Raw genomic sequence first — 13,123 nt, forward strand, 5'->3', positions numbered from 1 at the left:
TCTTCACCTAGAGTCTCTGGATCCTTATGAAGTCCATGAATGCCTTTCAGCAGGACATAGAACCTAGAAAAGATGTTATGCCTAAGTCAAGGCAGACAGTTATTTAGCTATATGTACTAACCTACTTTAAACCTCCCTGCAAACCTATGAAGTAGGTAATACTATGCTTATCCACATTTTATAGATTAAAAACCTGAATGTCAGAGAGGTTCGGTTATTTATACAAGGCACAAGTACACTGAACATGATGGTGAGGGGTCTGGGGAGTGGAGCCTTGCGGGAAAGAAAGATGGCCAAGGTCATAGTTTTCTACTACCAGATTGTGTTTCAAGCCACCCGGCATTCAAGGCTGTCCTGAACTTCACCTGAGGCTTCTTTCTTCGCTAAAGAAAAAATACCTGTCCTGGGTGACAAAATAAAGCACCAGATAGTCCATTCCAGCCCCTGACCTGACTTTGAAGAGTCAGTCTAAGAATAAACCAGTCACATCAGGTTTGTGAAGATAACCACTTGTTTCCAGACCTCTTAGAAAATAAAAGGGTGTCCAAAGGAGACCTTTCTAAATTCTGGCATGTTTCACATCTTTAATATACAGGTACAATTTAAATCACTTGTATTTGATGTTGGTGAAGAAGAGTGACTAGCCTTGAAATGAACTTTGACAACATGTAGAATATAGTTACCCTGTTAACTAGTGGGTTGTCAGTAGAAATCATAGTTTAAGTGTCTTTAACAGCAGATGTGGTATGTGCTCTGAATTTGAATATTTCGAATAATTATAAGGCAGCCAAGGTTTCAGTAAACCCTACCCCCAAGCATTCCAAGCCAGGGTAAGTTTCGGCTGCCTGCACAAGCACTACTTCTAGCCTCAAAAGTGTTCCATTTCCCACTAGATTGCAAGATACCTGGATTCTGATGATAGCCCTGTGGCATCTTTGTGACTTAACTGCATATGACTTTATTGTGTCTTAGGGTCTCCTACCTAAAAGTGGGTGTGACAGTATGCAACTTAACATCTAATTAAACAACAAATTTTATATTTTAAAATGTTTATTTATATATTTCTGACATAGAGAGAGAAAGAGAGAGAGAGAGATCGTGTGAATGTACAAAGGACAGAGAGGGAGAGGGAGAATCCAAAGCAGGCTCCATGCTGTCAGCATAGAGCCTGACATGGGGCTCAATCTCACCATGGTGAAATCATGACCTGAGTCAAAACCAAGAGTCAGATGCTTAACCGACTGAGCCACCCAGGCACCCTAGAACAGATTTTAAATCAGACGATGTTGGTAAAATCCTTGGGGTTTTAGAAGTGGGGTTCTTACTGAAATTTTAAAAAAAAAAGAGGAAAGATTTGTTCTTGCACAAATACAAAGTGTAGAAAGAATTGTAACTTGGTCACAGATCTTAAACTAGTCTGCAAAGACATGTTGCCCAAGAATTTTGCTAATTAGTTTTTTATATCTTAAGAGTTTGATCTTTCTTAAAATCTAGTCCAGTAATGGAAAGCTAGATTAGGTTCAAGAAGAACTGGATATTAGTTTCTGTTGTGCTTCTTACCAGCTAGCTCTGTGAACTTGGGCAGATCATTGGACTTCTGTTTTTTAATCTGTAAAATGGAAAGAATAAAGACGATTTCCCTTGCTCATCACAAAGGATTGCTGTGAAGTACATCAGAACAAAAAAAGCTAACATTTATGGAGAGTTTAATTAACTGGGACATGTTCTGAGTTGTATGCTTTATGTATATTGCTTTATTTAGTTTTCTCTCCAATGTTTCTCTCCAATTTGAGTTAGGTAATAATTTTTACCTATCATACAGATATGGGAACTGAGACTCAGATGTTAAATATTGTCCGAATTCATACACTTACCATCAGAAGAAAGAACCCAGATGTGAACCATAACCAAAATGTCTCTGCTTTATGAAAGTATCTACATATCGAGATAATGTGTCGTCTTTTCCATTGCCTTTCCTACTTCTCCTTAATATCCTTATCCTCCCACCCCTTTCTCTCTCTTCAGCAACAATTATCGCCATTATTCATTATATACTCTGTGGTAGGGTTGAGTTTTGATAAGGATCAAACCAGGACTGGGCAAAACAATAATCATGGTGGAATCCATAGCCAAAGATCTGACTGACTTTATGTGGTCATTCACCAAGTGTTTCTTGAGAATTTACTGTATACCGTGACTGTGCTTGGGTGCGAGCACTCTACAAAAGAAAACGATGTGCTCCCTCCCTTGGGGTAAGACACATACATAAAAAGCTACAATACGAAGAAGAAGGGATTACCTGTATATGAAAGAAATAGATACAAGAGGAGTTCAAGAGGAAAATGTAATTGATTCCACATAAGGGGATCATTGACTTTGCACCAATGTCCAGGGAAAATAATTCTTGGCTTTTTTCTAAGTGATCCAAATAACTGGGTATGTGGTTATTAGATGTCAAAGAGAGGAGGTGTTGGGCAGGGAGTTGTAAAATTAAGGGAGGCTGGTCTTGGGAAACAAGGAAAAATATCATGTGACAGCACCCCTCCCCTCCTTTAGATATCCACTCAGGAATTTAATTCCTTCAAGTTTCATTAAGGCAGAAGTATTTACTGTAGAATTGTGTAGTTGGATGGCTAGAGGAGGGGAGGGGAAGGTGGAGGAGGGGAGGGTTAACTTCTCATGTTTCACAGATGTGGATTTCAAGTTTCCACCTGGTAACAGCCTAGGGGCCATGGCATAAAGATACAAGTCAAAACATAGAGACACAGAGGAAAAGAATTAAAGAGCATCCAGCAAGGGAATTAAGAAAAACTCAAAAAAGCTTTCCAGTGGCTAAATAAATATCTTTCCTTGTGTTTACATTTCCTTTTTGCTATTTACTGAAATTTGAAAAGAGCCATAGACTTTGTTGCCTTTTCAAAATTCTGGATTATATAAAAGTGTGGTCCATGAAAATCAAAATTTTCATATACAGGCTAAATTAAAATGAAACCCATTTCTGGTATCTATGTGTTTTATTTAGAAAAATAGAAAGAAACCTAAAGGCTGGTAAACAACAAGAGAGATTATAAACTATGAGTAAGGAAATAATAACTACGTGATATTCGTCACATAAAAAATCATGACTTTTTTCCAGGACACTAGAAATATGTTCAAAATACACAGGAAAACTCCACAGCTGAGTACTTGAATTTGTGCAAACAGCCCAAGGCAAGTAAGAATCTGAATGAAAATTTTCACCTAAATCACTCATTTATTTCTGCAGACCACATTTAAAATAACTACAAGATTAATTTCGTTCCATTTGCTGGATTTACACATCCTGATAGCAAGAAAAACTGTCATTTTGGAAGTATAAATGCTTCTTATAAACAAGACTAGAAAGGGTGGCTAGTGCAGTGAGGTTGGGGGTGGGGAAGCAAACCCTTTAGCTACAATGTTTTAGGGAAATGAATCCACACAATAAAACAAATTTCAAATCAAGTTGCCCCTCTCTACCACATAAGCAGTTTAGAATCTTAAGCAGATGCAAAAGGAATAAAGCAAATGGGGAGAAAAAAGGTCGATAAACTTTCTGGCTGCAATACAAGAGACATATCATTACCATATGATCTAATGTGGGTGTCAGCCGGATTGTGTTCATTGAGGGAAACCTTATTTTTTAACCGTGCTATGGAGTAGAAGCAGGAGGTTTTCAACCTAGTGACAGTCACAGAGCAGCACCTACCCCCTCCTCCTTTCCACACCTGCAAACTCTTTTGCTGGGGCTGAATATTTAGTGTAATTACATCTCAGCTTTGAGGGCTCCTGTGGCAAATCCCCGGATTAAAAGGTATGGTTTTCAATAATTGTCCTGAACTCTGCTACAGACTAATAAAACTTCGATCAAGTTGAGAGCAAAAAGGAATTGTTTGGTGAGAAAAAGGAAAGAAAAAAAATCGTGCTAAACTTTTGATAATCTTTATGCAGCATTTTAAACAAGTATTGCTTGAAGACAGAAGTTAAATATTTGGTAAAATGGTTGAATGCATTGTTTTAGTTCTTTCTGTTCTTGCAAAGATGTTTATTAAAAAAACTGTAACCTAACACCATGAGTATCTATATTGATGTATTTTGTATTTGTACTAATGAAATGTTTTACCTCTTTAGAAAGTATTTATAAAAAAGTATTCTAGATCAGCATCGAATTTGTAGTTGGGTTATATGTATGTATTTAAGGATTTAGTCCCCTCCTGAATTCTTGCATATGTTCAGAACTTTTAAAACCTCAGTGATGTGAACTCTGGTGGTGAGCTGCAGAAGTTAAATGTATATTTCTACAACCTAGAAAAGAACAGAAATTATCATCACAGAGGTGAAAATAAATATTGCAAATATTATGCTGTTTATTAAAGAAAATCTCACAGTTAGCTACATAATTCCTTACAGGGAAAGATAAGACCCAGTCAGTTTTCTCAATGCAAATGAAATTGTATTGTAAGATACATCACTAGGGTGTAGGTTATTTTTCTTGCTAATTTCAAAAGAGGGTACCACCGATGACCACTGGTTAAGTGGGCTCCCAGTGACATAAATTCCTGTGGCTTTTGCTTTTCCTATTGCTATTTTGACCAGAAAAAGAACCAAATGCCTCCTATAGCAGCCCTTATTTGTGGATAAATGCCTTTTTTATTGTCTATTTTTAAATCATTTCTGTTATTATTGGGGTTTTCCATTCACCTAGTGCTGGGGGATTTTTATTTTTGTCTGTAGTTATAGTTTTACTAATCTCCTGAGGGTTAAATTTGGATTTTGAAAGTCACACCAAAGGCATAAATGACATCCTACAAATGGTGATCTGAATTACATAGTGAATTTAATGGGCTGAAGTAGTTTAAGGAGACAGAAATTATTATTTTTGATGAAACACTTAGAAAGTGGGGCAAGTAGCTTTAGTGCAGTAGTGACATTATACCTAACAATTAGCAGGTAAGAAGGAGTCATACATTTTGAGAATGCTTAAAACAATTTCAAAGAAACTTGGGAAATATAATATGTCAGTAAATAATCTTCTGGGTTCCACAGGGCAACTGCTATTTTGTGCTTATTTTTCTTATATACTAAGGAAGGAAAAATGATTAAAAATTATTCATATCAATAGCCTCCACTAATTGTTTTAAGATGCTGCATCTTCAAGTATGATGACAGTAATTTAAAGAAATAATCTCCTGGGGGAATTTGTATAAAGTTACTTGACATATTCTTCTCCAGGACATTCAGGGTTAAAATGCACACACATACACACACACACACACACACACACGCACATGCACACACATCAAAGTGATATAATATAAGTAATGAAAGCTATAAACTTCCTGTTTGTGTTCAGCTTTAACCAAGAAAAATATTGTGCAGAGAATTTGCACCATTTTAACAAGAGGAAACACATATAAATGATAATATTCCTCTGAGCTCATGTTCAACATTTCTTTTTTTGAGTTAGTGAAACAACCAGGCATTCTCTGCTCTGGAGAAAAGATCAAAAGGCAACATCTGCGTTAATTCGCATTGCTATTTATTAAATCTGCAATTACTTTGCTTCATTTTTCTCCTAAAATTGTAAGATATTAAATATGCAAGGCTAGCAAACTGTGGTAAACCGTAAACATTGCATTTTAATGTGAAACAGACCAAAAACCACTCCCTGAGATCCAGTCCAAGGAAACACTGCCAAAACAATAGGGTCTCCGTAAAAAGGCTATGCAGTAAATGAGTGGGAATATACTCCTAGAGAAAACCTGATACCAAATTTAAAGGGGCAGCGTGAATAATAAACTTTGTGGTATTTTTTAAATGAAAAGCCACGACCCGTTCTGTATATGTGCTGCCTTATACACACCTCAGTAATAAGTAGAAACTAAGAACAAAAGTGTAAGAAATCCAAAAACTGTTTTTTCCCTCTCTAGTGGACCTAGCCAAGAATTTCCAGAAGATACTTAGATACCTTAAGGTCAGGGCATATAAAGTTGCTTGTTTTGTTGTTGTTGTTTGTTTTTTGGGTTTCTTTCTTCCTTCTTTCTTTCTTTCTTTTTTTTTTTTTTTTTTTGCATATGCTACCATTGGCTGCTGATGAAAAAATCATTCTTTAAGTCTAGTTATGAATTTGCAGCTTTAATATGCTCCTTGTAAGTGTACAATTCAACGTAGATGTGGCAAAACTAAAGATAGTATCTACAATGTGTTTTTGGAATCCTTAGAACATTTCCAGTGGTGTTTTAAAATATATCAGCTCAAAAATAGACTGCTTCTTCTCCATATGATCAGCTACTTTTTGTCAATTAAGATTTATTTAGTTCACTTCAGCTAACAAAACAACAAATTCAACAACAGATATATAAATCTAAAGGGCTCATTGAATGAATGGAGAAGTACATGGATTTGCCAAAACTGTACTTTTGTTTCTTTACAAAAAACCAGATAACATGGGAGTCATATAAAAATCAGTAGGATTTTCCATAGATGTTTATTTGTTTTTTTAAAAAAATGATCAGTTTGAGAAACTGGTCAATAGATTTATTTTGAAAAGTAAACTGTGCTTATACCAAATTTAAGTTTTGGATTTGTTACCTTCCTCATGCTAGAAATTTGCTATTGAAAAAATACAACTTTGTGTTTTAAAAAATCAGACTGGTTGCTTGGAACAAACCGAATAACGTGTATTATTAATAAATTGATGGTCAATTGAGTCATTTTTGTGCAAAATATTGTGCAAGGCCTGGGTACAGAACAAAGAATAATAAGACACGCCCTGAAGGAGTGCATCTTCTAGCTGGGGGGGACAGACCAAGCACGCCAAACAAATTACAGTATAATGTGATAAGTTCTTTAAAAGAGGTAAGAGCAACGTGCTTTGGGACACAGAAGAGGGAGGAAGCAGCATCCTGTGTGGATGAGCCAGGGAATACACAAGGGAAGTCCATTATCTCATTCAATCTTTACAACTCTCTCCCAAGGTAGGTATTTTAAAGGGCAATTAGCTTTGAGTGTCAGGGCTGTGGTGGGGGTCGGAGTGGAGAGGAAATGGAGAGAAACAGGGCTTGAAACATCGGCACCAGATTGTGAATGGTCTCACTTGCAGCAAAGGGGATGTGGACCTGATGGGCAAGCCTTGAGAAGTCAACAAGGAGTTTTCAGTAGAATAGAAATACAATGAAATCTGATTTTCTGAACATGACTTGGGCAGCAGAGTTGAAGATGGCCTGGAGTAGAGAGAATCTTCAAGGCCAAGGCCGAGACCAGTTGGAAGCTCTTGTGAAAGTTCAGGGAGTGATGAGAAAGGTCTGGACCAAGATAAATACAGTGGGATGGAGAGAGGAGATTGGCTTCCAGAGATATTTCTGACACAGGAATTGGAGATCTCTCATGTGTATAGATGAAATTTTATTTGACCGTAGCATGGCTTATGTTGAATGAGCATTGAAAATTCCAACGTGATCTATCATCTTAACGATTTTGCAAATGATGTGAATATATATTGCCTTAATTCAGACTCCAAATTCAAGCAAGCAGATTTCAAGAACATTCACATTTCTTTACAGAAGTAAATAGCTGTGCCAGGTAGTCTATTATGTACCTTTCAAATACATTTCAATATTCGGCTTCCTAACAATAAATGAAATATGGTTTTTTTTTATGCTTTACACTCACTCTACTCTATCTCATATCAGAGATAACAACGTAACCAGGCAGTGCTACTCCTCTAAACCTTTCGTTTGTTTCCCAGGTTCCTTGGCAGTGAAAATACATGAGATAAATCATGAAGGCAACTATCATCTTCCTCCTGCTTGCACAAGTTTCCTGGGCTGGGCCGTTCCAACAGAGAGGCTTATTTGACTTTATGCTAGAAGATGAGGCTTCTGGGATAGGCCCAGAAGAGCACCCTCCTATTGATTCTGAATTAGAGCCTCTGGGACCAGTGTGTCCTTTCCGCTGTCAGTGCCACCTTCGAGTTGTGCAGTGTTCTGATTTGGGTGAGTAGGTGCAGGAGGCCCTCTTTCCTTACCTTGTTTTATGTTCTATTTTTTTGTTACTGTTTGTTTCAAATAGTTAGTTAACATATCCCCTACCCTGTTGTGTTCACAGGAATGGGCTTCCTTGAGAGTTAAAACATTTTCATTTTGAATCCCCGCAGTTCCAAATGTGAGAGACAGTGCCACCTATGGAGAAGCAAAGGAAGCCGAATAGCGTAGAAAGAAGTAGCCTTGAAGTTAGGAGACTGTTTTCTTCCCTTTTTTAAAGTAGGGGCTCCATCACTTGCACAATCTTAGACAAATCACGTTTTGAAAAATCTTTCTGAGCTTCATGGTCCCCTTTCTTTGAAATAAAATTTTGAACAAATCACTGTCCTATGATTCCAAAGTGAAGGCTCATTTTAATTCAGTGATTTGCTTTCAAGAAATACTAGATATTAAGACGTGGGTGATGTCTCTACTCTTGGCTTAGCCCAGATAACGGTGTTTGAACATTACTAAATTGTAAAGTATGTAGAGTTATCAGAAGTAAAACAAGTAAAGTTTTAGAACAAAAAATTATCTTTCAAGTACCAAACTACTCCCTTAATCTCTGGGTCTTAGTTTTGGCTTTACATTTGGCATTCTGTAATCTAGCTATTTATATTCTTTAGAAAGTTTCAAGAGCAATCTTTACAGCCAAGATATGGTGTAAATATCCAATATAATCACAAGACATATAACTTTAGCCCAACACTGTATACACTTTGATGTATCATGTTTCAGGAAAAATTTGGCCTGGGAATTCCAAGAGCAATACACTCAAAAGATAAATCTCCAGAAAGTTTGAGGCCCCAGCAGATGGGCCAAAGGGGAATGAATGTAGTTGACATGACAGTTGATTTGTATCTCTCTCTCTCTCTCTCTCGGTTCATTTATTACAAGGAAAAATAAAGAAAAAAAAATCCCCACAGAATGACTTTACCATGGGGTATGGAGTATTTCCTTACAGGAGAAACTCCATAGTGTAGTAGGGTACTTCTTTTCAACATTCTATATTTATTCAGAACATGCTTTCTAGCAATATTTTGCAGGGAAATTTGCCACTAACTTCTATAGTTGGAATAAACTACAAACTAGAACCCAGGAAAACATAAAACATGTTCAATACTAACAACTGAAAATCAAACACTTCAAGATAGCTTTTTCGGTGCTGACGTATTATATAGCCATTTAACCCCCTCCCCACAAAAGTGTGTAGAAGGCTTTAAAAAGGCTACAGGATAATTCCACTGGATTCATGTATTCATTCAGCAAATACATCGAGACCCCACAATGTTGTAAGCCCTGGGAAGAAAGGAATGAGGAAGACAAATATGGTCCTTATTCATGTGGGTCTGATATTATATTAGTGGTTATTTCTTTTTTGAATTGTATATTCACTACAAGGGGGATTAGATTGCTATCAAATTCTACAGAAACTATTATAAGCATCTAGAGATTACCTGCATTACTCATATAGGCAGAAAAATAATGGAGATGAAAATATCTGAACAGAGGAATCATCATATGATGGATATACTAGTGGTAAACTTTTGTTTTTTGAATGTTTATTTATTTATTTTTGAGAGACAGAGAGAGGCAGAGAGAGGCAGAGAGAGAGGGTGACAGAGAATCCCAAGCAGGCTCCGTGCTGCCATCACAGAGACTGATGTGGGGCTCAAACTCAAGAACCATGAGATCATGACCTGAGGTAAAATTAAGGGTCAGATGCTTAATCAACTGAGCCACCAGGTGCCCCAAGTGGTAGACTTTTAAAAAATTTATTAAATGGCCAAGTTCCTAAGACATGTGATACACGTTAAATCTCACTTGGCCTCTCGTAACAACGTTAAAAAGATTCATGATTATTCCCACTACATATAATACCAACAATGAACAGTTGATAATTTTAAGGAGCAAAGACTTGTTCGGTCACTTCACTGGTTTTATTTTTCCATAGATGTGGCTTTATTTTGCTCACATGATAAATAGTTTATAAAGCTTGACTCTGATGAAAGCATTGGAGACAGTTTTCTACTGGTCTTTCATAAAAAAGCCCTAAGGCTATTTCTCAAAACTAAACAGAAAAATCAGTCTCAGGAAACATCAAGTTCATTGACTTGGGCGTCTCATGATACAGCTTTGTTGTTGTCCTTGTTATTATTTTTTATTGTTTATTTTGAGTTGTTTTTTGATGAGGAAATTTTTTACGTGTTACCTTTATCTAAGAGCCCAGAGTGCACGTCTTTCCTGTAAAAGGTTTACTGACATTATATACCAAAGAAGTAGCCAACATTGTAATAATGATTTGTTTGAGGAAACCCTATATAATTAAGAGAACTGAGTTCCCATGAGCAATGGTCTCATCTAAGTTACTTTTAGTTTCTGTTAAATTCATATTTAAATATATTGTAAATAATTTTGGTCAGATATTTCTAAAACAGAAAATATATTTTTAAGTGTTTATTTATTTATTTTGAGAGAGAGAGAGAGAGAGAGAGAGAGAGGTGGGGGAGGGGCAGAGAGAGGGAGAGAGAGAATCCCAAGCAGGCTCTGCACCGTCAGCATGGAGCCCAACCTGAGGCTCGAACTCACGAACTGTGTGATCATGCCCTGAGCTGAAATCAAGACTTCGGCACTCAACTGATTGAGCCACCCAGGTGCCCCAATACATATTTTCTATATGAGGATTCTATGGAATAAAGGCTGAAAGATATGTAAAAAAGAAAAAAAGAGGAAGGAGAAATAGGCAACCTTGTTCATAGTAAAGGCAATGCAGTTTATTTTTTGGTTTAAATTTTCTAGTGATCTGAACATGAAGCTTGAATTATTATAACAGAGAAAAAAAATGTAATGCACTTTGGAACGAGAAATGTGAATGCTTATCTGCATCAAAGGCTAATGTTTTCTTAAGGATTATCCTTGCCAAAGCTTCTAATGAGGGGAGAGGACCTACAGTGTTGAAGGACAGTAGGCCTTTGTCATCTAAACAATGTTTAACAGAAGCAAACATTTCTTATTAAAACGTTTGACCATTTTTGCCACTAAGAAGTATTTTTAACAAAGTTAAATGGCATCAAATTTGTAAACAGTTCTTTCAAAGCTGAGATGTTAAAACTGTGAAGTTACAATTGAGTAATTAGTCCATGGGAAAATTCGAGGTGGTTCAAGAAGACACATTGACTGCTTTCATCCTTCATTCTAATGTATCTGAATAGCATTATGGTATATTTTCTATAGCATGTTTATTATTTCTATAGCATCCAGGATTGAGAAAGTAAGCATATTTCAACCCGTCCAAGAAATAATGAATGCTCCATAGATATTGGCCAAGTTGTTTGGCTGAATTTCTTGTACTTTCTTGTAATTGCAGTTTGGATCAGAATTTTATGAAATCTTCCTTCTTTCTTTTTTCTCTTAAGACATAAAGCAATTTACTCTTAAATGTAACATTTATTACAAAAATAAAATAAACATAAGCTTAGCAAATTTGAAATCTGTGAGTTCCCTTAAAATCAAAAAGGCACCAATGTAACTCATTTTAGTGCAATCTTTTCAAAATGTTCAATATTGATCCTGTGATTGGAAGTTCTGTTTTATGTACCTAATATCTTGCAGGAAAACAGTCCCCTTACTTATACGTATCCTCTTTGGCCCAAGTGTTATCAGGTAACCATTCGTCTTTGGCTCACACGTTACCAGGTAGCATTATTTGGTACTTTCATCTGGCTGCTAAAAGGCAGATCGATCCTGGCAGGTAAAATAAGGATCAGCATTGTTTTTTGACTATTCTTCCAAACTTAAATAATACTTGTCGATACATTTCCTATAAGCAAACTTGAAAGGAATTTAAATACCTTTTAAAATTATTTAATAGTTGAAAGAACTTGGGTTATGCCGTTCAATACCTCTGAACTGAAGTTCTGCTTTACCATTTACTACCTGTAACTTTGCAACTTTCATTGGGTAAGTGGGAATAGATCCCATTTCGTTAGGTAAGAATAGAAATGTTTGTAATAGTGTCTACCTTTCTGTTGTATTTAGCTTACCATTTCAGACAAAGTTGGCTAGTCACATGAGGCTCTTCCTCATAATGTTCTTGTGTTTTTCTTTGAAATTGAGAATCTCTAAGAAGTACATGGCTTGTCAAGATTGATATAAAATAACACCTTCTCTCCCCTGCCTCCCAAAGGGACTGTATCACCTCCAGCTATAAGCAGACATGAATTAGAAAATGCTGCAATTATCAAGCAGTTCACTTTTCTCCAAACACTATTCCTTTGAATAAAAGGGGTTTGGTTAAGTGGAGAACAATGAAACATTTGGCTATTTTATAATCATAAATGATTCACAACCCACATAGTTAGCTCTCTAGAGATGATGTCAGAAGATGTAACATTTTATTTTGCCCTGTAAAAGCAGTACAAATAGCTACTGGTTCCTAAAATATACTTCATATGGCAAAGGATATTTTAGTTTAAAACAAATCTTAGCAAAAAAAAAAAATACAAGCCTTCAAGTTGCATAGAGTTACTTTTCTTCTTTTTAATCAATTTGCTTCAACTGGTGAAAATTTTGTCAGTGGTCACCACTTGAGACATATATGCCATAGCTTGTTTCTTATCTGGGGAAACTGGTTTTCCAGAAGCAAATTTTATCCATGAGGCAAATGAACCATTACACTTACTCTGTGAAATCAACTCAGAAGAATAAATTAGGGCTGTTTTGTAGAGGGGCAGAGAGAATGCTGGAAGTTCAGTTGCTTTTATAGTTTCTGTTGCAGCAGCAGGGACATGGGTGACCCTCACTGGGAGTTTCAGATGCAGCCAAAGCGTATGTCTAAGACATGGTGCGGGAAGGAGGCTGTGCACCGAGCATGCCCAATGGGTTGCCTAAATTATTATTGGGTAGGGTGGAGTATGGCAGATCTTTAGACGCAGCAAGAGGAATTCTCATGCGACTCGGATGGCCGAGGTTCCTGACATCAGGGGTCAAAGATGGGGAGGAGGAAGAAAGGAGTCAGAGAAAGCCACAGGAAGCATCTGTCTTCTTGAGCTGACTGAGAACTGACACATCCCTGGTTTCATTCT

General features: G+C 36.7%; 1 protein-coding gene across 2 annotated transcripts in view; it reads left to right on the plus strand.

Annotated features, from left to right (window-relative positions):
• Positions 1–3,574: 3,574 nt before the first annotated feature.
• DCN (decorin) overlaps positions 3,575–13,123 on the plus strand; it is a 43,135-nt gene continuing 33,586 nt past the window's right edge. The window contains exons 1-2 of one of the 2 annotated variants that reach the window (XM_019446416.2): positions 3,575–3,832; positions 7,766–8,012. In XM_019446416.2, the coding sequence (XP_019301961.1) occupies positions 7,799–8,012 (214 nt within the window). In that variant the 5' untranslated portion in view covers positions 3,575–3,832; positions 7,766–7,798. Of the gene's footprint in view, positions 3,833–6,863; positions 6,996–7,765; positions 8,013–13,123 lie in introns of those variants that run through there. The other variant, XM_019446417.2, reaches the window with a different exon arrangement.

The sequence above is a fragment of the Panthera pardus genome, unplaced genomic scaffold (genome assembly GCF_024362965.1).
Source record: "Panthera pardus isolate Hobbes unplaced genomic scaffold, ASM2436296v1 HiC_scaffold_6, whole genome shotgun sequence".
Lineage (NCBI taxonomy): Eukaryota > Metazoa > Chordata > Mammalia > Carnivora > Felidae > Panthera > Panthera pardus.